Source organism: Hypanus sabinus, assembly GCF_030144855.1.
Source record: "Hypanus sabinus isolate sHypSab1 chromosome Y unlocalized genomic scaffold, sHypSab1.hap1 SUPER_Y_unloc_8, whole genome shotgun sequence".
Classification (NCBI taxonomy): Eukaryota; Metazoa; Chordata; class Chondrichthyes; order Myliobatiformes; family Dasyatidae; genus Hypanus; species Hypanus sabinus.
Window position 1 is genome coordinate 456,388 of NW_026779038.1, and position 23,323 is coordinate 479,710.

A 23,323-nucleotide genomic window follows, 5' to 3' on the forward strand; every position below is an offset into this window, starting at 1 on the left:
ATGTCGTCCAAATAGATGAAAGCGAAGTCCAGGTCATATCCCACCGTGTCCATTAACCACTGAAATGTCTGTGCGGCATTCTTTAGGCCAAATGGCATGCGGAGGAACTCGAAAAAGCAGAAAGGGGTGATGAGTGCCATTATGGGGACGTCGTCCAGATGCATCGGGATTTGATGGAGAAGATCAGTGCGCCGTGCAGGTCTGCTGCAAAGTCCTGAATGTGCGGCACAGGGTAGCGGTCTGGTGTTGTAGCTTCATTCAGCCTGCAGTAGTCGCCGCATGGTCTCCAGCCCCATTGCTTTGAGCACCATGTGCAGGGGGGAGGCCCATGGGCTGTCAGACCGTCGTATGATCCCCAATTCCTCCATCCTCTTGAACTCCTCCTTTGCCAGTCGGAGCTTGTCCGGGGGAAGCCTTCAAGCACGGGCGTGGAGGGGTGGACCTTGTGTCGGGATGTGGTGCTGTACTCCGTGTCTGGGCATGGCTGCTGTGAACTGCGGTGCCAGAACTGATGGGAAATCTGCCAGGACTCTGGTGAAGTTGTTGTCGGACAGCGTGATGGAGTCGAGGTGTGGGGCCGGCAACTGGGCTTCACCCAGGGAGAACGTTTGAAAGGTCTCAGCGTGGACCAGTCTCTTCCTTGGCAGGTCGACCAGTAGGCTGTCAGCTGGCAAAAAATCCACTCCCAGGAGCGGTTGGGCTACGGCGGCCAGTGTGAAGTCCCACGTAAACCAGCTGGAGCCGAACTGCAGCCGCACTGTACGGGTGCCGTAGGTCCTTACTGTGCTGCCGTTTGCGGCCCTCAGGGTGGGACCCGGTTCTCTATTGCGGGTGTCATAACTCGTCGTTTCCCGGGAACTTGCAGGGCAGGCGACAATGGCGGGCTTCTGCGCCCCACCGCTGGTGGTAGAAGCACCATTGTTCGTTGGTCTCCACACTCCTGCCTCTGGGGTTAGCGGGCTCTGTGGCCGGGCCTGGTCTGGTTTGCTGCTGGGAGCGTGGCCTGGTGATCTGTGCGACGGCCGCCCCACTCTCCTTCTTGGCTTTTCAAAGCACGCCCACCCGGGCCGCCACCTTCCGGGGGTCGCTGAAATCTGCGTGGACTCATCAACCTGGGCCGCTGTCTCCTGGTCGAGGGAGCTCACCACGTAGTAGTAACGTGTGTCATCCGAGGTTATCTGCTAAATGTGGAATTGGGCTTCTGCTTGCTGGAACCATAGGTGAGGTCGCAGCGTCCAGAAGCTTGGCAGTTTTAAAGAAACTGCATGAACAGATGTTACTACACACAGCACTGCAATAACGAGATGGAGTCGGTGAGCTGCAGTTACAAAAGACGTTTATTCAAACTTCGCGTCCTCGCTTTAAAGCCTACCTGATCCCGCCCTCCCCTTCACAGTCCCGTTCTGCGCGCGGGCTTTTCCCTTTGTTGGTGAAGCAGACTTGGCGCTCTCTTTGGGACTGGCCTCAATGCCGGCGCGCGCTGCTTTGTGAACCCGTTCAAGTGCTCTGGAAAGTGGGTCGCCACAATATAATCATATATATCACAAATTTCCACAAAGTATTTATCTGAGGTATACACTTACAGAAAAGAGTGGAAAGAAAAAAACAAGCAAAATGAAAGAACTATGTACAAGTAGGAAGTGATCTTTTTTTTGCAACAGATTCAATGATCTGTGAGAATAAAATCAGGCCTATGAGGCATTATGTAGTTAAACCATTTTTCCCAGTATGAATCAAATTGTTCCAGCTTATGATTAAGAGATGCTGTTATCTTCTCCATTTTGTAAATGTCCATTGTAATTTCCATGCATGTATTTAAAGTTGGGCTCTCCTGTGATAACCATTTCCTAGTAAGAGTCTTTTCACCAGCCACTAACATTAAATATTCATTAAATATTTATCTCTTTTCAACCATTCTTGAGGTATATATCCAAAATATATGGTCTTATTCTCTAAGCCTATTTCATATTTAAAGATGTCTTGTAGGGCATTGTGTATCCCCCTCCAATAGTTTTTGATAACAGGGCAGTCCCAAAAAGTATGATAATGATTTGCATTTTGATTTCCACAATTTCTCCAGCAAATGGGATTTCTGAGAGGGTGTAATAAAATATCTTATCAAGTTTTTCCATCCAAACCCCCTCCATTTCTGTGAACTGGTACACTTCCATTGATACCTCCATATTATTCCTCAGATATAATTATCCCTCCTTCCTTCTCCCATTTTGTTTTAATGTATGAAGTCAAATGTGTTTTAAGATTTGACAACCCCTTATACATGCTTGAAATGATTCTACTACCATTATCTGAATTATATGCTTTTCTAAAGAGCTCTATCAAGCATGTATTTGCCTTGGTTACATTTTTAAGCGTCTTATTAATATATTGCTGCATCTGTATATACCGATAAAAATCTTGTTTTTCTCTTAAGTGTTTCTCTTTAAGCATTTCAAAATTGAACAGTGTTCCTTCTTTCATTACGTTGCAAAGAACTGTTATTCCTTTAGCTGTCCAGTCCTTAAATCTAGCATCCAATTTATTTGGTGTAAAATCAGAGTCATATGCACACCATTTAAGAATTGCAGTATCTCCCTCTAGTTTATATTCTTTTATAGTAGTTTTCTATATTTTAAGAGTCAATTTCACCCATGGGTTATCAATAGTATTTATGTACCTTTGCAGGTTGTTATCAGCCAAAATTGCTTATATAGGGATGGGAAGTACCCGCTCCTCAATGTTTTCCATTGAGCATCATATGATGGGTTGCACCAACATATCACAGCTCTCAACTGTGCTGCAAAATAATAATCTCTAAGAGAAGGCAAGCCCCATCCCCTCTTTTCCTTTGCTAATTGCAAAGTTTTGAGACGAACTCTAGGCCTTTTACCCTGCCAAATATACCGTGATAACATCTTGTTCCATTCATTGAATTGATTTTGACTAATCTCTATTGGTAGGGTCTGAAAGAGATATAACAGTCTGGGCAGTATATTCATTTTAATAGACTCAATCCTTGAACTGAGACTGAAAAAAGGAATCAGGTTCCATCTTGCCACATCTTCCTTAATTTTTTTATATAAAAGCTGATAATTACAAACCCCATTTCCAGAAAAGTTGGGATATTTTCCAAAATGCAATAAAAACAAAAATCTGTGATACGTTAATTCACATGAACCTTTATTTAACTACCAGAAGTACAAAGATTTTCAATAGTTTTACTGACCAACAATTGTATTTTGTAAATATACACAAATTTAGAATTTGATGGCTGCAACACACTCAACAAAATTGGGACAGAGTTAAAATAAGATTGAAAAGTGCACAGAATATTCAAGTAACACCGGTTTGGAAGACTCCACATTGAGCAGGCTAATTGGGGTTTGTACATTGATAATTTTGCCAAATCTTTTGGCATAATGGTGCCCAAAAATTTGAAAGATTCTGTGTGCCATGTCCAGGGGTATCAACTTTCAATTTCTCTTGGTGGGCTTTAGTAATATGAAAGTAATTGGGTTTTATCTTTGTTGTTCTTGTATCCTGATAATTGACCATATTGTTCAAAGGATTGCAACAATAAATTCACCATATTGTTCAATTTAGGCAAACAGTATGTTGGTTGCCCTAGATAGATAAAGGTGTCATCCGCATAACAAGCCAATTTATGCTCTGACCCTTTAATAGTAATTCCCCTGATATCTTCATTTTGTCTGATGTATTGAGCTAATGATTCCAGATATAATGTGAAGAGTAGTGGTGACCATGCACAACCCTGTCTTGTGCCCCCTTCTAGGGTAAGACTATTTGATAATGATTTTAATCATAGCAGAAGGATTGTTGTATAGTGTCTGTATAGCCTTAATAATTGTGTATTGGAAACCAAATCTATGTAAAACTCTGTAAAGAAAATTCCAATTAACCGAATCAAATGTTATTTCAGCATCCATGCTTATCACTATTGCTTCGATTTTATTTTTTTGTATATGATTCATAATGTGAAGTGTCCTTTGTATATTGTGAGTCTGGCATTGTCGTATAAAACCTGTCTGATAGTTACGTATCAGTATAAGTAGAAACTCCTCTAATCGTTTGGCCATGATGGAGGTAAATAATCTATAGATTAAGAATGGATATTGGTCTAAATGACCCACATTCCATTTTATCCTTACCTTCTTTCGGTATGGCTGAGATTATCGCTTCTTTCCAACTGGGTGGCATTTGTGCCCTTTTTAGAGCCCAGTTCAGTGTGGGGAGTAAAACAGGAATCAACTCATTTTTAAATTCTTTCTACCACTCTGCCATATACCCATCTGATCCTGGTGACTTGCTTAATTTAAGACTACTAATTGCAGTTCAGTTATGTCAGCAGTCATCATTCTATTTTATTCTTCGCTTAAAGTGGGTAATAGAAAACTAGAGAATTCAAGAAGGTGTCAATTTGAGTTATGCTTCCCCCTGGAACTTTGGAATTTAGCGTTTTGTAAAACACTTCAAAAGCTTCTTGAATTTCACTTAGCTTATTTTTTATCGTTTTTGTTCTTGGGTCCCTAATTCTATGAATTGTATTTTCTGCTATTTTTTTTTTCAGTTTCCACAAAAGTATTTTCATAGATTTCGATCCACTTTCATAGTCTCTGTTTCAGAAACATTAAATTTTTCCTGATTCCTTGCATAGCCAAACTCTTAAATTCTTACTTAAATTCTAAGTAAAGACGAATTTCTTTTTTAATTTGTTCCTTAAAGAAGGATCATTGAGTAGACTTGAATTTAGTTTCCACATAGTATTCTTCAGTTGTAGGTCAAAATCAACAGATAAATATGTAGGTGCATAGCCACTTACATCTATTGTCCCAATTCCACAGGTGTTTATTTTGTCTTTGTCTTTTCCAAATGTTATGAAATAGTCTATTCTTGTATATACAGAATGTGGAGCAGAATAATGAGTGTAATCCCTTCTGTCAGGAAAAGGTCCCTCCATATATCAATTAAACCAACATCCTCAAAAAGTGTATTAACTTTCTTATGTAAAGATTTTGTTACATAGGTTTATCTATTGGAAGAGTCTAAGTTTGGTTGTAATTGTAAATTTAAGTCTCCCCCACATATCAGGAGACCTTCTGTTCCCGTTACCATAATATCAGTAATTTTCTGAAAGAAACCAATATCACTTCCCAGGGGGTGTGTATGTATACAACAGAATAACTGAATTGCTGTCTATATTACCCCTTACCAGAATATATCGGCCCTCTTTATCTCCCATTTTGAATACTTTTTCAAAACTTAGCTTACTTGAGATAAGAATAGTAACCCCTCTCCTATGTCCTAACTTATATGAGAAGAAAAACAGATTAGTGACGCCCATTCTCTTGAGTTTTTTATGCTCATTATCACTTAAATGAGTTTCCTGTAAATATACTACATAGGCTTGTTCTTTTTTCATTTTGAATAAAATTCTCTCACGTTTGATTGGATTTAATAGCCCATTGACATAAAAAGAAATGAATTTTACCTTGTCTTTAGCCATCTGTATTTATCTGTCAATGTATCATTGAAATTAGAATAAAACTTAATCGATCTACTCCCTGAACAATTAAGAACCAAGAAATGCAAATAATAACAAAAATGGCAACGAATGTGTGATTCCAAGGCTGAGGTCTCTGGTAGATGACCCTGCGTTGAGCTAGAGGAAATGTCTAGCTGTGGGGGAATAACCCCTCCTACTTGTGAGTTGAGGGCCCCCATTGCAGTATTCATAAAAGTCAGTGAACAAATCCATTACACAGAAAAGATTTCCCAGTGTACTCCTCCTATATATGTATACACACACACAAAAACATATCTATCTATATATATATATAGACACACATATATATTCTCATTTTGGTGGGGGAGAAAGGAATAAGTGAGGAAATAAAGAACAACAACTAAGTAATATAAAATCCACATTATAATAAGTATTTCTCGAGATAGGTATATCACCGTCTACTTTTGCTTCTGTTTAGCTTCTCAACATTTTTAAAGTTAGCCAAACCTTATGGCTCTTCTGGAGGGGGTGAGGACTGTCTTTGGGAAACTCCCGGTCTCTTCCCGATATACTTCTCTCGGCCTCCTCCCGTCTCCTGCCTTCTCGATTCTCGCACTACTTCCCAAGTGGAGCGGGATAATTCCTCAGTCAGGCTTTCCCTCGTTTTGGTCATGCTGACATGTCTGTAGTCGCCTTTGGCCTTCATGTCTGTAGTCGCCTCTTCCACTGTCTGGTATAACCACGTCCCGTTGTCATAAAACACTCCAAGTTTAGCAGGGCACAGAGTTTGAAATCTAATCTTTTTTTTGCTTTAGTACTCGCTTTACTTCAGAGTATTCTTTGCGTTTCTGGAGGACCGCGGGGGGTAATCTTGGTCGAAGTATATTAATTTATCGTCTAAAAACACTCTCTTCCTACCCCAGGTCCTTTGTAGAATCTCCGCCTTGGTGCTGTACTGAAGGAATTTAATTATTATTGACTGTGGCTTTCTATCCTGGGCAAGTTTTGGGACTAACGCATGGTGGGCTCTTTCGATTTCCAGCTCCATATCCGAGGGAAGATCCAGCGCGTCCCGCAGTAACTTTCCAACAAACTTCGTAATAGACGAGCCCTCCGCTCCTTCAGGAATGTTGAAGATTCTTATATTTTTCCCTCGTAATCTTCCCTCCAGATCAAGCAGTTCACCTTCTTGATGGTGTAATATTTTTATTGTCTTGCTCAGTATCTGTTCCACGTTTTGAACGCGATCTTCCACCTTCCCAATGTGAGTCTCTGCCACCGCTATTTTTTGATTGACGCTGATGAGCTCTGACTTAATATCACGGACCTGCTGCTTTATTTCTTTCTGGATTTCAAAGACATTTGCCGTTTCGCCTGAACGAGGCCCAGCGGCCGCCTCGCTAGCACGTGATCGGGTAGGAGAGCCGCTCGCTGCACTCCTCTCGGACGCAGGCTCCACAGTGTCACTTTTGTTATTTCCATTCCTTTTCCCCATTCTTGCCCCTCTTTTCAGTTCAAATATTTTTAGAAAAATATTATATTATTATATTTGATGGGTTAACGGGGTTTAATATGTGTTTTTCTGGAGGAGCTAGTGACTTAAGCTGCCATTCTCGACGATGATGTCACCGGAACTCCTCAATGTCCCGTTGTAACCTCTGACAGCCTTCCACACTATCCACAACACCCCCAACTGTTGTGTCATCAGCAAACTTGCTAACCCATCCGTCCATTTCCTCATCCAGGTCATTTATAAAGATCACAAAGAGTAGGAGTCCCAGATCAGATCCCTGAGGCACTCCACTGGTCACCAGCAGAATATGATCTGTCTATAACCACTCTTTGCCTTCTGTGGGAAAGGCAGTTCTGGATCCACAAAGCAATGTCCCCTTGGATCCCATGCCTCCTTACTTTCTCAATAAGCCTGACATGGTGTATCTTATCAAATGCCTTGCTAAAATCCACATACACCACATCTACAGCTCTACCTTCATCAATGTGTTTAGTCAAATCCTCAAAAAATTCAATCAGGCTTGTAAGGCACAACCTGCCTTTGACAAAGCCATGCTGACTATTCCTAATTATATTATACCTCTCCAAATATTCATAAATCCTACCTCTCAGGATCTTCTCCATCAACTTACCAACCACTGAAGTAAAACTCACTAATCTATAATCTTTCTTGAATAAGGGAACAACATCTGCAACCCTCCAATCCTCTGGAACCTCTCCCGTCCCAATTGATGATGCAAAAATCATTGCCAGAGGCTTAGCAATCTCCTTCCTTCACCTCCCACATCAGCCTGGGGTACATCTCATCTGGTCCCGGTGACTTATTCAACTTGATGCTTTCCAAAAGCTCCAGCACATCCTCTTTCTTAATGTCTACATGCTCAAGCTTTACAATCCACTGCAAGTTATCATTACAATCACCAAGATCCTTTTCCATAGTGAATACTGAAGCAAAGTATTCATTAAGTACCACTGCTATTTCCTCCGGTTCCATGCACACTCTTCCATTGAGGAGAGGCTGGTTCCCATGATGTGCTGAGCTGCATCCATAAGTCTCTGAAGTTTCTTACAGTCGGGGAAAAGCAGATGTCATACCAAATCATGATACCTCTGGATAGGACTAATTGCTTTTAATAACCCATCCCTCTTTCAAAAAGATTAGATCTATTTTAACACCGTCATTGGTCTTCCCTCAGCCACTTCTATTACAGTGAAGACAACCACAGCCTCATCATTGCTTATAGCTTCAGCTTTATGTGTTGGACCATACAGACAAGAATTAGACCATTTGGCCCATCAATCCACTCCGCCATTTCATCATGGCTGATCCATTTTTATTCTCAGCCCTAATTTCCTGCCCTCTCCCTGTAACCTTCATGACCTGACTAATCAAGAATCCATCAATCTTAAATAGACATAAAAACATTGCCTCCACAGCAGCCTATGACAATTAATTCCACAGATTCACAACTTTCTGGCTAAAGAAATTCCTTCCCATCTCCATTTTAAATAGACACCCCCTTATTCTGAGGCTGTGCCCTTTAATCTTAGACTCTCTCATCATAGGAGGCATCCTCTCTACACACACTCTATCATTTGAAAGGTTTCAATGAGATCACTTCTCATTCTTCTTGAATTTCAGTGAGTAGAAGCCTAGAACCATTTCATTATATGCTCCTCATATGACAAGCCTTTCAATCCTGGAATCATTTTCGTGAATCTCCTTGAACCCTCCCTGGTTTCCTTTGAACCGTCTCCAAAGTCAGATACCCTTTGTAAGATAAGGCTCTCAAAACTGCTGTCAATACTCCAAGTGCATCCTCACCAGTGCTTTATTAATTCTGAACAGTATCCCTGCAATTATATTCTAGTCCTGTCAAAATGAAGGCCAACATCGTAGTTGCCTTCTTCACCACTGATTCAACCTGCAAATTAATTTTTAAGGAATCCTGCATGAGGATTCTCAAGTCCCTTTTCACCTCAGATTTTTGAATTTTCTCTCCATTTAGAAAATAGTATAGTCTTCTATTTCTTCTACCGAAGTTCATGACCAAACAGTATATTCCATCTGCTACTTCTTTGCCCATTCTCCTAATCATCTGAGTCTTTTTGTAGCATCTCTGCTTCCCCAAAATTACCTGCTCCTCCCCCACATTCATATTATCATTGACATATAATACAAAATGAACCAGTCCCAACATAGATCCCTGTGGAAAACCAATAATTACCAGCAGCAAACCAGAAAAGGCTCCTTTTATTTCCACTCTTTGCTTCCTGCCAATCAGCCAGTGCTTTATGCATGTTGGTATCTTTCCTGAAATACAATGGGCTCTTAATCTGTGAAGTGGCCTCATCAATGCCACTTTGTCAAAGGCCTTTGAACATCCAAGCACACAACATCCACCAGTTCTCCGTGCTCTATCCTACTTGAAGAAATACTGGCAGCAGCAGAACATTGACTTCAACAACACAAAACTACAGTGCTGCACCAATGGGTTTTGGGACAGCCTAGTAAGAAAGCCATTGAAATAAAACTAGGGGGAAAGTATTTTTAAGAAAGCGGAAACTCTCACTCTAAGTAAACAAGGTGAGACAGCAGAAACCTGATTGGGTGAGGATTAACCAATCAGGAGAGATGGACAACAGGGGTATATATAGCAACGGTCTAGCCATGGCTAGGCATCATCCCTGATGAAGATGGTAGAATAAGTCACTGAAATGTTGGTTAAAATCGATACCTGCATTTGTCTGGAAGCCTGAAAGCATTAGATCCTTATTCTCTATCCTGCCTGTTACTTCCTTAAAGAATTCTAACAGATTTGTCAGGCAAGATTTTCCCTTGAGGAAACCATACTGACATAGATTATTTTATCATGTGTCTCCATGTACCCCAAAGGCACATTCTTAACAATGAACCACATTTTCTCAACCACTGAGTTCAGTCTAATTGATGTATAACATCTTTTTCTTCTGACTCTCTCCCTTTATGAAAGGTGGAGTGACATTTGTAATTTTCCAGTTTTTCAGAACTATTCCAGAATCTAACGATCCTTCAAGGATTATTACAAATGCCTCCACAATTTCTTCAACCATCTCCTATTGAACCCTGGGGTGTATATCATCTGGTCCAGGTGACTTTCCTAATCTCAGACCTTTCAGTTTCACAAGAACTTTCTCCTTTGTTATGATAACCACACATTCTGCCCGACATTTGGAACTTCTAGTAAACTGCTAGTGTCTTTCACAGTGCAGATTGCTGCAAATTACTTCTTCAGTTCATCTCCAATGTCCTTGTCCTCCATTACTACCTTGCCAGTATCATTTTCCAGCAGTCCAGTATTTACTTTTGCCCCAGTTTTACACTTTCTATATCTGATGGAACTTTTGGTATCATCTTTAATATTATTGGCGAGCTTATCTTTGTAATCCAAATTTTCCTTCTTGCTGACTTTTTTAGTTCCCTGTTTGTTTTCAATTAAAAAAACCTTTCAACATAGGGGGAGTGTTGGCAGTCAGCAACTGTCCCCACATTTAAAACATCATAGCTCAAAACATACTCCCATGTCAAATTCAGCGAATGATGCCAGTGAACTTTCATACATTCCTTGATGACGTTGGACAGCATTCTGACCTGTCCAGACACAGCCTCATTGTGTATGGAACAGTTTGTATGAAACTATGTCATGCTGGGCAGCATTCACCACCTTCTGTAGGAATAGCCTGAATTACTTTATTATCCCTGCATTTAGAACGTACATTTAAAATTCCCTTGTAGCTACCATTTGGGAAGCAGGATGCATAAAATACCACACCATCAGGTTCAGAAACACCTACTTTCCAACCAATTTTTGAACCAATTGACAATCCTAATCACTACTTCAGTAAAGCAACACCATCATCACTGCAAGACAATTCATTTTGTCTTCTAATTTTTTTCTTTATTGTAAATACTGTGTATAATTAATGTTTATGTTTTCTTGTGAATACTGCTATTGAAACATTATGTGCTCATGATACTGCTGGATGTAAGTTACTCTTTGTACCTGTGCATACTTATGCATGTGACAATTGACCCAATTGACTGCGATCCTGGAACCCACCCCACATTCAGCAGAGCAAACCTCCTCACAAATCTGTTACCTGTTCCTTTGTGGGGATCTCTCCAGTCATGAGCAACCAGAACAGGCCTTCAGGAAGGGGCTCCTCTCCTCCTGCAGCTTTGGTCAGAAGCTTCTGGCACTCAGGGATGCTGTAGCCACGGAAACGAATGCCCTAGCAGAGAGGGTTACAAATTCACTCTCCATCTGTCAGTATGCATGCTGAAGGGAGCGCAGAGCAGGGAGCAAAGAAAATGATCCTGTAAGAGGTTTATGTCAGTATTGTGGAGAGCTCAGAGTGAAAGAGCAAGTACAGTGTGTAGTTCCAGAGCAGCGTTCCTCTAAGACGAATACTGTAGATAGCAGAGCAATTCAGCAAGTATAGTGTGAATGGGAAGTACTCCTGTAAGAACGTGTATCTACGTACAGTGGAGAGTGCAGAGTAAGTGAGCAAGTATAGTGTCCCTGAAGAGGTATGTCTTAGTGTATTGTAGACAAACTAGCAAGAATAATGTCCATGCTCATAGGACTAAGCAGGATACATGTTTACGTACTGTAGAAAGGTGTGTGTACATGTATAGACACATCGAAACTCCAGCATTGGAACCATGATAGGGAATCTGAAGAGGGATGTTTAGTTAAAAGTAATGGACAATGGAGAGGTGGGTGGAGGGAGGAGGGAAGGGAAGCTAGGAATGGGACCTGACTATGGATATTGCCAGAATACCACAGCAAAGGCTTTTGACATGTTGAGCAGCAGCTGCCATCTAATGAATTGGTACAGGCGGGCAGAATCACACCTTCATGTTTCCCATTGGATCCCAATTAAAACCTATACACCTACATACCTCCTCCGGATCCAGTACTGATGTCTCGTACACCAAGCCCTTCATTCCTCTCATGCCACCATACACCTGAAGGACAGTAATGTTATCCATCAATTAGAGATTCTTTGGCCTCTCAGCTCCATCCCACCCCACAAAGACCCATTATGGTTGTGGGAAGCAGTTTGCTTTACAGGGAAACTGTCTGATGGTTCCCTAATCTCTCTACTGTAGAATAGTTTCCCTTTAAACTATATAGCTTTAGTTGGTCCTTCTTACATCTTAACATATATAATGTCCAAATCCCTTAAGAGCAATCCTCACAAGAAAGGAGAAAGTCACCTGGCACACTGTAGCAAGCCTCTGACCCACTTATAGTCAGATCCATTAAATTTTGTGTGTTTGGTGAGGAAGGTTGTCTAAGTTCACAGCAGAATTATAGAGCAAGTTGGAAGACAAAGTAGAACTGGACAGATGGGAAAAGCGATTGCTGTAAAGTCAAAAAAGGTGTAAGTGGTAGGACATGAAGGAATGCACAGTGTCAGGGTACAGTTGGGAGGTTACATTGCAATGGTTAGACCACACCTTGAGTATTGTATGCAATTCTGGTCACTGAACTACAGGATGTGTTGTACTGGAGAGGGTACAAGGGAGATTCACCAAGATGTTTCACGATTTAAGAACTTCATTTACTGGATATGGTGTACTTGTTTTCCCTGAAGTGAAGGACATGAGGCACAGATATGGTTTACCAAAAACAAGAGAGCACGATTGGAAGCAAGGGATAGTTAAAGAGTATGTAAGAGATACGGTTTTCCAAACACAGAGAATGAGTTATATCTCAGTGTAGCCACAGAAGGTGATTAAACTGCACTTAAAGGGCACTTAGACAGATACATACATGCGAGGTCTGCAAGATATGATACTAATGGGGGGCAAAGAGGATTAGGGTAGAAGAGACTTATATAGACATGTTGTACTGAAGGACCTATTTCTGCACTGTCCCACTCTGTGACCATATTTAACAGCAAATCCCCCAGAATTCATGCTTTAGCAGCAAGGGAAGCATAAACTTGGAAGAGATGGTCACTACTTATGAGTCAACAGGCCAACATACAACTTGCCACCACCCTAATCCAACACCTCCCCCACAATAAATTGCCAGTAGATACATTCCTACCATGTCAATGCTAATCTGCCCGATGATTGTTTTGCCATGCTGCTGTTTGAACGCCTTGATCCTGGACTGTTCCTTGGGGATAAGGTCAGCAAGAACTTCCTTCAGATTCTAGAAAGAGAAGTGATTGTTCAATACTACACAGAGGGCTGTAACTAGTCACTTTCAATTTTGAAACTACTTCATATGTCCATGCTCCTTGCCGGGCAAAAGTGACTCCGGGACATGGCTCCTTCAAGACGTATAGCCTTGTATTACAATGTAAACTGAACAGGCCATTTGATATTTTATTACTCTCATGCACACCACCATTCCTCCACCAAAAGAAAATTTACTTGCACAAACTCTGCCATCACAGATATCGGGAGGCAACTTGAGCTCTGAGCACATCTATATGTTGGACAATAGATGCTGGAAAATGCATCCCCACAAGATGCTGGGAAAACTCAGAAGGTGAAAAGGGAACAGTCTGTCAATATTTCAAGATCAGACCTTTCATTTTAACTAAAGGAGTGGCGACAATATAATCTTTATAAAGAAAGTTGAGGGGAGAGCTTCATCCACAGTGCTGGAAGAATTCAGCACCCATGGAGGATAAAATTAATTAATTTGGGCTGAGCCCTACATCAGGACTGCAAAGAAAGTGATTAGAAGCCAGAATAAGGAGGTGGGAGAAATTAATAAAAGCTACCAGGTGGGGGGGGGGGGGGGGGGGAATGGATGGTAGAGGGGGATGATTTGAGAAGCTAAGAGGTGATAGTTTAAAGAGGAAAAGAGCCAAAGAAGAAATTTATTAGAAAGGAAGTGCATCATGGATTAAAGGGAAGGAGGTGGAGAACCAGTGGTGATGAGCAGGCCACAAAGGCAAAGTAGGTAGAAGGGTGAGAAGAGCCAACAAAATGTGATAAAGGTATTTTTGAAGGCTGGATGGAGAACAGGGAAACACACATAAACTGCAGCAGGACTCTGCACATTAGGCAGCATCTATGGAAATTAATTATATCAATGTTTCAGGCCGAGACCCTTCTACAGGACTGAGAGTGAAGGGGGAGGATGTTAGTATAAAAAAAGGTGGGTGGAGAAGAGGGAGCAGGAAGGTGACAGGTGAAGCCAGGTGGCTGGGGAAAGTCAAGGGCTGGAGAAGAAAAGAACTGATAGGAAAGGAGATTGGACCATGGGAGGGAGGGAAGGAAGAGGGGATCCCGAGGACAGTAATAGGCAGGTGAGAAGTGTAAAGTCAAAGTGGGTAATAGAGTGGGGGATGAATTTGTTTACCAGAAGAAGCATTTGATATTCATGCCATCAGGTTGGAGGCTACCCAGATAGAATATAAGGTGTTGATCCTCCACCCTAATGGTGGGCTCATCTTGGCACAGAAGGAGGGCATAGATCAACATGTCAGAATGGGAATTAAAATGTTCGGCCTGCAGGAAAGTCTGCTTATGGCAGATGGTGCAGAGGTACTTAATGAAGCAGTCCCCCTAGTTATGAAGGGGGTCACAAATATATACGAGGCAGAATTGGGAGGACTGCACATAATAGACTACCCAAGCAGATATACAATTGAAGTTTTACCTCACCTTGGAGGACTGCCTGGAGCCCTGAAAGAATGCAAGGGGGGCAGTGAATAGGCAGTTGTAGCGCTTAGGCTACATGTGGGACACAGATCAGTGGGGAGGGATAAATGGACTGGGGAATCATGAGGGAACAATCCCTGCCAGGAGGGATGGTGAGATAAAGATATGCTTAGTGGTAGGATCCTATGAGATGGTGGAAGTTGTAGAGGATAAGGTGTTGGATGTGGAGGCTGATGGTAGGTATGGACAAGGGGGTCTATATCTCCATCAAGGCACTGGGAAGATGAGGTAAGCAGGATGACTGGGAAATGGAAAAGATGTGAGTCAAGTTAGCATCAACAGTGGAAGGAGGGAAACTCTGTTCCTTAAAGAAAGACATCTCTGACGTCCTGGAAAGGAAGGCTGCATCATGACAACAGAAGTGGGGGAGCAAAGGAACTGAGAAAAGAGAATAGCATTTTTACTGCAGACAGTAGGAAGAGGTATAGTTGCTATAACAATGGGCATCAGTAGGTTTATAAAACCTGTCAGTTGGCAGTTTGCCTCCAGAGATGGAGCCAGAGAGATTGAAATAGGAGAGCGAGGAATCAAAGAAGGATGAAGCAAATTTAAACAGGCTGGAAGTTAAAGGAAGAGGTAAAATTGCTGAAATTGACAAGCTCAGTGTTAGTGCATGAGGCAGTGTCAATGCAGTATTCATGCAGTGGAGAAAGAGTTGTGGAATATAACAGGGAAAGGCTTCAAACATACTGTTCTCAATCGCCAATGAAAAGGAGGACATTAACAGGGGCCCATTCAAATGACGATAGCTCAGGTTTGAATTAGGTGGGAGGAGCCAAAGGAAAAATAGTTCAGGGTGAGGACTGGTGCTGCTGCCAGATGGAGGGGGGGGGGGTGTGGAAGAAGGGAACTGATTGGTTCTTTTGTCAAGAAAAAAAGCAGAGATCTTTAAGGCCTTCTTGATGGTGAATGGATAGAAGTGTATAGGGACTGTACATCCATGGTGAAGATGAGGCGGTTAGGGCCAGGGAATTGGAAATTATTGAGATCGAGGGCATGAGAAGTGTCATGGATGTCATGGAAGAGACTAAATAGAAGGGGGTGTTGTTTATCATGGAATCAAGATACAAAGACAAGTTCAGTGGGGCAGGAGAGGCCTACTCAGAATGTAGATCTTAGGTGGAGGTAAAACAGTGCAGTAAGGGATAAGGGAACGACGAGTTTGGTGTCAGTGGATGGGAGTTCTCCAGAATTAATGACACCAGTAATGGTGTTGGAGACAATTTTCCGATGATCCGGGGTGGGTTCCCTTCAAGGGGCATGTATGAGGAGGTGTCTGAGACTTGCCACAACAAGGTGGTCAATGCAACACACTATACAGGATTCCCCTTTATCTGTGCGATTGATGGTAAGTTTTGAATTGGTGCAGAGAGAGTGGAGGGCAGTGCATTCAGTGGGGGTAGGATTCAACAAGAAGTGCTAAAGTTAACAAAAAGTACACTGTGTCTTGATGAAGGGTCTCGGCCCAAAACGTTGACTGTTTGTTTCCAGGGATGCTGCCCGACCTGCTGAGTTCCTCCAGCATGTTGTACGCAGTGCTAAAGTTAAAACTGCTACTGGCTGATCAGCAATTCAAGAGATTTTGAAGTGGAAATGGGGACACAAGAGGAGCTGGATTCTGCAGCAAAAGAGTGAGTTGACAAGGGAAGGATGCCTTTCAGGAACCCCAAGCACAGAACCAAGTGGACGTGAAAACATGTGAGTGACATTAGAAAACAGATCAATGGCAACAAAGGTACAACAAATTGAGGACAGCAGCCATCCACTTACCATTGAGGAACTTGCTCTCCAAAAGGAAAATACAGTGCACGCTGTAATCTATTTAAAAGCAAAGAAAAGCATTCTTTGAGTAGATCATATGACACAGAAGTTTAATTAGATCATTTGGCCCATCGAATCTGCTCTGCTAATCTATAATGGCTTATTTTCCCTCTCAATCCCACTCTCCAGCCTTCTCCTATGATGCCCTTAATAATCAAGAACCTAGTAGTACACTCTGCTTTAAACATAACAAACTTTGCCACCAAAGCTGTCTGTAGCAATGAATTCCTAAGTTCTCTATCCTCTGGCTAAATAAAATTCTTCATCATCTCTGTTCTAGATGCCCTTCTAATTTGAGTCTGTGCCCTCTGGTCCTAGACTCTCATATTATTTGTGATATCCCCTGCACTAGTGATTGCCAACCAGTCGATCACTGAGACTTTACTAGTAGATCCCGAAAAAAAAGAAAAATAAACACACGAATACATTATTCCTGATAAACCTTTTGATACAAAAGCAAATTTTACCCCTAGAGCGCATATGTACATTGCTTTTAACCCACACTTAGTCGCTTTCCCTGTTATTGTGTTTCTCTTTCTCCATTCCCAGTGTCAGCATCTTCTGACGTCATGCTGTTGTCTGTCAAGTTTCCATGGAGCGTGGGAGAGCTTCGCTTATGTTAAACGTAAACCAACAAACGGGCAAACTGTCCAATAGCAAAAGAAAACACGTGTGGTAAAAATGACTCACTTATGCATTCATGACTTAACTTTAATCTATCATGGGTTTTGACTCTATTATGCCGCTATTTATATTACACCATTTATGGAAAAGTTTGATCAGTTGTACTTCTCTTCCTTTCTTTCAAATTTTTTGCCTTTGCTCCTGTGTATTCATGTTTAGCATTTCCAATAGTATGTTAATAATCAGCATTAATTTTACTTTTTACTGAAAAGTTAGCGTCCCTCGCTCTCTCAATTTAGCTGTTGTATGATTTAAGCGTAGCTTGTGCTGCATCAAAGTGACCAATTAGATTAGTTAAGAGTACAGACTGTGGCAAACATCAATATACGGCACTCGCTGGTAATATCCTGCAAGGTAGCTAGCTAGCATGGTGGAGACTTCACGAAAGAAAGTGAAAACGTACAAATTCCACCCAGAATGGGAAGAGGAATTTCTATTTACCTTGGTGAAAGACAAGTGTGTATGTCTGTTGTGCCACCAAACACAAGCACTGACTATAAGAGGGAATCACATCACCAACCACCCCAAAGAGTGCAATCCGCGCCAGGAAAGTTGAGGAGCTGAAATCGGGGTTGAAGGGCAGCAATCGTTTTTCACAAAACATACTATTCAAAATAAAGCTGCTATTGAAGCATCATTTCATGTAAGTCACCTCTTGGCTAAACACAAGAATCCTTTTACAGATGACGATTTATTCAAGGAGGTAATGACCGCAGAGACTGTTTTTAATGATTTTAAAAACAAAAACAACATCAAAACCAAAACAACACACACAAAATGCTGGTGGAACACAACAGGCCAGGCAGCATCTACAGGGAGAAGCACTGACGACGTTTCGGGCCCAGAAACGGAATGTTGGCCTTCATTGCTAGAGGGACTGAATTCAAGAACAGCAAGGTCATACTGCAACTATACAGGGTACTGCTGAGGCTGCATCTGGATTACTGTGCGTAGTTCTGGTCTCCTTATTTGAGGAAGGATATACTGGCCTTGGAGGCAGTACAGAGGAGGTTCACCAAATTGATTTCAGGGATGAAGGGATTCATTAATGAGGAGAGAGATTCAGTTGCCTGGGAGTATACTCTCTGGAATTCAGACTCCGGGTGCCTTGCCTAGTGCATCACAAAATCACGTGGCGGTGTCCACACCCACCCAAAGTCAGTGCCTACTTCGGGTCAACTTATCTGTGTGAAACTGCATTTTCACAGATGAAAATTATTAAATCTAAGTACAGGAGCTGTCTTACTGTCTTACACCTCACAGACTGTCTCAGACTGGATGTCTGTAGTTATGAGCCAAATTTCAGGGAACTAGCAGAAAATGTTCAGCACTAGTCATCACACTGAGTGCAACAGCCAATTTTTATTCATTTATTTTTCTTGTTGAAATAAAATTAAATAACTAAACTTAGAAATAAAGATATTAAGTATTGTAATATTCTTAAAGCAAGACAGCTATGGCATGTTTGATATGCTAGTTACAGTGAATTAATTTGAAAGTTTGATAAAAGCATTTTAAGTAATTCAAATACAATTAGCCCAAATAAAAGGCCTCAAGTTGAAAGTACAATCTGAGCTGTTTTTTCTCTCTAAACGATTTAGTGGGTCGATCTTGCCTTTCACTGAGGTCAAGGTAGGGGATCTTGGACTTAAAAAGGTTGGTGATCACTACTCTACACTCTACCTAAGTCTTTCAATTTCAATAAATTTCAATAAGATCCTCCTCCTTCTTCTAAATTCCAGCAAGTAGATGCCCAAAGCTATCAAAGACACCTCATTATTAACCCTTTTGTTTCTGTAAACCCTTATAAAATCTCAGTATTACATCCTTGTATTTAAATTTTAGGCCTCTGAAAATGAAAACATTGAATTTGCTTTGTTTACTATTAACTCACCTACAAGTTAATCTTCTGAAAATCTTGAAACTTCAGCACTGTTTGTGTGGAGTGTACAAATTCTTGCGAATGGGTGGAATTTTCCTTAGTGCTTAGATTCCCCCCCCCCTTTCCAATAACACATTGGTAAGTTAATCAGTTGCTGTATTTAACCTTTGCTGTGTATAACTGAGGGATAAGATTTTTATTTGGCATGACACCCAAAACTGTAACAAACTTCTATAGATGTATAGTAGGGGTAAATAGACTGGCTGCATCACAGCTTGGTATGGATACACAGCTCAGTATGGAGATCCTTGAACGGAAACCCTACAAAAGTAGCCAATACAACCGTCACAGGTAAAGACCTCCCCACCACTGAGCATATCTACATGGAGTATTGTCACAGGAAAATAGCATCCATTATCAGTGTACCACCCAGGAAATGCTCTCTTTTCACTGCTACCAGGACTCATACCACCAGATTCAGGACAGTTATTACCCCTCAATCATCAAACTCTTGGGGAAAAAAAGGGGTAACTTCAATCCAATTCACTTTCACTGAATTGTTCCCAAAACTTATGAACTTACTTTCAAGTTCTCTTTATCTTAGGTTTTCCATATTTATTTATTTATTATTATTATTTCTGTATTTTTTTTGTATTTGCAGTTTATTGACTTTTACACACTGTTTGAACATTCAAGTTTGCATGGTCTTTCACTGATCATGTTATAGTTATTATCCTATTACAGATTTATTATGCCCATTTATTAAGTACAACTCTAAAATAAATCTTAGAATTGTATATGGTGACGAATATATACTATCATAATAAATTTACTTCAAATGGGAAGTAAACGGGAATACAGGAGAAATGGAATGGATCTGTGTAAATGAGTAGCTGACAGACAGCATGGACTTCATAGGCCATAGGGATGGTTTCCATACTGTAGGGCTATGACTTTATGATGTACTTAAGGTTGCAAGAAATGAACCAAGTTAGAAACACCGCTTAACCACTGAGCAAAGCTGTGCAGTCACAACAGGAACCTGTACCACCTTAAGATGAGAACTTTCACCTAGCTTTGTACAACTAGCTTATGCAAAGCCATCCATTCTGTCTCATACAATGTAAATCAAGTTGGATGACCGGCAACATGCCATCTGACAACACACTGGACAAACTCAACAAGTCTATAGCCCTGTTGGGGGGGGGGGGGGGGGGAGGCGGGAACAGAGAGTCAAGACTCTTCACCTGAAGATGGCCAGTACTGAAATGCAACAGATACAGATAACATAGAGCTCCTAAGGAGAGGCAGGAACTTTCAACAAAATCAGCTCACATTGAAGAGTCACAAACAAGAGAAAATCTGCAGATGCTGTAAATCTAAACACACACTAAATACTAGAGGAAGCAGGCCAGGCAGCATCTATGGGAAACAGAACAGACAACATTTTGGGCCGAGATCCTGTAGTAGGACTCTTTAACATTACTGTCCATAAGTCTCATCAAGAAATGTTTACTGTACTTTGTTCTATAAGATGCTGCCTGGCCTGGTATACCTTCAAGTCTTCAGCCATGGCTAAGTGACTATCTGGATACTTCACCATTTGATATGAGAATTAATCTGTCCAAGACAGGTCAAAAAACTGCAAAATTATTGACACAACTCAAAACATCACTGAAAACAATCTGCCCTCCATAGACTTTGTTTATACCTCACTCTCTCAGTTAAGCAGTGAACAAATTTAAAGTCCCTACCCACCCTAGGTATTCTCTGTCCTCACCTTTCACACCTGGCAGAAAATACAAAAGCCTAAAACCTCTCCCACCCATAGGAATCAAGCAAAATCTTTCCTATCATCTCCAAGGGTCACTTGCACAAAATAGCACAAAAAGATGACAAATATAACAAAAAGATGAAGAGTCTTGGCAGTCCAAATCATGTAACACTGGGTTTGTTTCCACTTGGGAGTACTGTGCTCAGTTCTGATCACTTCACAACAGGAAGGATGTGGAAACCATAGAAAGGGTGCAGAGGAGATTTACTAAGATGTTGCCTGGATTGGGGAGTATGCCTTATGAGAATAGGTTGAGTGAACTCAGCCTTTTCTCCTTGGAGTGAAGCAGGATGAGAGGAGACTTGATAGAGGTGTACAAGATGATGAGAGGCATCGGTCATGTGGATAGTCAGAGGCTTTTTCCCAAGGCTGAAATGGCTATCACGAGAGGGCACAGGTTTAAGGTGCTTGGAAGTAGGTACAGAGGAGATATTGGGGTTAAGTTTTTTATGCAGATAGTGGTGAGTCATGGAATGGGTTGCCAGCGATGGTGGTGGAGGCAGATACAATAGGGTCTTTGAGAGACCCCTGGTACATGGCACTCAGAAAAATAAGAGAGCTACGGGTAACCCCAGGTAATTTCTAAAGTAAGAACATGTTCGGCACAGCTTTGTGGGCTGAAGGGCTTGTAGGTTTTCTATGTTCTATGATACCTTCAATGAAATGTCTAAATCGCTTATTTTCATTGACATATAAAGTCAAATTTGTTGTTTTGTAGAAGCAGTAAAGTGCAAACATAAAAATCTATAAAACTGTATCAGTGTAAAGAGAAAAACAAAACAAAAACAAGGAAGGATTGGCCCATTCAGAAATCTTATGGCAGAAGGAAAAAAGCTGTCCCAAAATCGTTAAGCTCTTGCTTCTCCTCCTTCATTAACAGTAATGAACTTGTTCTTATAGGCAGAAGTCAAAACTTCGATTGGAAAATTGAATAACCACATAGCAAACTGAAGCATGTGACAATTGGATTAAAAGTACAAGAAATGAAAACAAGAAAAGCATACGGCAATGGAGCAAGAGAGCAAGATAGATGAGGGAAGCTACTCCAGTTATACATCTGTGACTTTCACAAAAAATGCCATCAAAAGTTGAGAAATGATAACTCCCTAATAAACTTCACCTGAATGCCAGTCTAGCAAAAATGATGACTGGGAAACCAAGACAGATTTTACTACCTACCAATGAAACTCCTAGGTGGTTTATACAAAGGGAATGGGAAGTGCAAGCACTGCCAGCTCCCATCCAGCAGCACTCCACTCTATTCCCACACAGTTAGTACTTCACATATTTTACAATGCACCTTGTAATCATTCATCTTGTAACTAGTTAACTGTCTTTTCCTGCACTTTTATACACTTTTTCTTCACTCATCTCCCTGCCTCTTACAATCATCTCCAACCTGCTACCATCTACTCTAACCCAAATTTACCCACTCAACTTCTTCACTGCTTTGCCCTCTACACCATAACTCTAACCTTCTGTATTCATCTTTATGACACTGCCCTCAATCCCATTTTTATCCCCGTTGGTTCAATCCAGCCCTCACCCCTACTTTTATCCACTTCAATCCCTCAATGCAATCTTCTTACCTCTTTCCTCCTTACCCCACCGTGCCTCTCCTTTATCTCCAGTCCGAACAATCCTCACTGGCCGCATGATGCTACCTTCTCATCTAAAAGCACCCATCTCAATCCCTCCCATCTCCATCCCTTACACCACCACTCCTCTAACTATCACAGTCTACCTATCAATCATCTACAAATCACCCCACACCCATATCCAGCCAGCTCCTCACATCAATAAGGGCGATCGCGGCCTAACGGTAAGGCCAAAGCCTGACGCCAAATCAGCCACATCATTAACTCGCTGTCAATTTTGCTCACCTCCCCATCCGCAGAGCTACCGGAACCATCTACCTCACCTTAGTACTCCGCAACAGCCTGGCCGTCGCTCTGTTCGACGCCAACAAGTACATGTTGTTCGATAACCAACCACAAGATTGAAATGCCTCTTCTGCACGACCAAGAGAGACGGGTAGTTCCGTGTAACCGCTTAGTGCGCCTGCGCAGTCACACTATTGCAGAGCTCCGGGGAACTGTCAGTGCAGATATCTGCAATATACAGTATAAAGTAATGAAATGAAAAAAACACAGTACATTTTGCGCACTTTTTTTGCAACGACATATAATGACAAATAAATGAAATTTAATGTTTTATATAAATGCCTGACTATAACTTCAAACCATTGTTCAAATGGTGAATATTGTGGCAGGCATTTGGTCCATAATGACAGACGAGGAAGCTCTTTAACTCAACAGCAGCTTTATCGTGATG

The 23,323-nt window shown here is 41.4% G+C and overlaps 1 protein-coding gene across 2 annotated transcripts in view; it reads right to left on the bottom strand.

Moving 5' to 3' along the window:
• Nucleotides 1–23,069, bottom strand: part of LOC132386033 (citrate synthase, mitochondrial) — a 40,144-nt gene extending 17,075 nt beyond the window's left edge. Inside the window, exons 1-5 of one of the 2 annotated variants that reach the window (XM_059958316.1) lie at nt 22,911–23,069; nt 16,539–16,586; nt 13,135–13,242; nt 11,979–12,044; nt 11,174–11,305 (exon numbers count right to left, since the gene is read on the bottom strand). In XM_059958316.1, the coding sequence (XP_059814299.1) occupies nt 11,174–11,305; nt 11,979–12,044; nt 13,135–13,242; nt 16,539–16,586; nt 22,911–22,964 (408 nt within the window). In that variant the 5' untranslated portion in view covers nt 22,965–23,069. Of the gene's footprint in view, nt 1–11,173; nt 11,306–11,978; nt 12,045–13,134; nt 13,243–16,538; nt 16,587–17,091; nt 17,255–22,910 lie in introns of those variants that run through there. The other variant, XM_059958317.1, reaches the window with a different exon arrangement.
• Between the last annotated feature and the right edge of the window lie 254 nt (nt 23,070–23,323).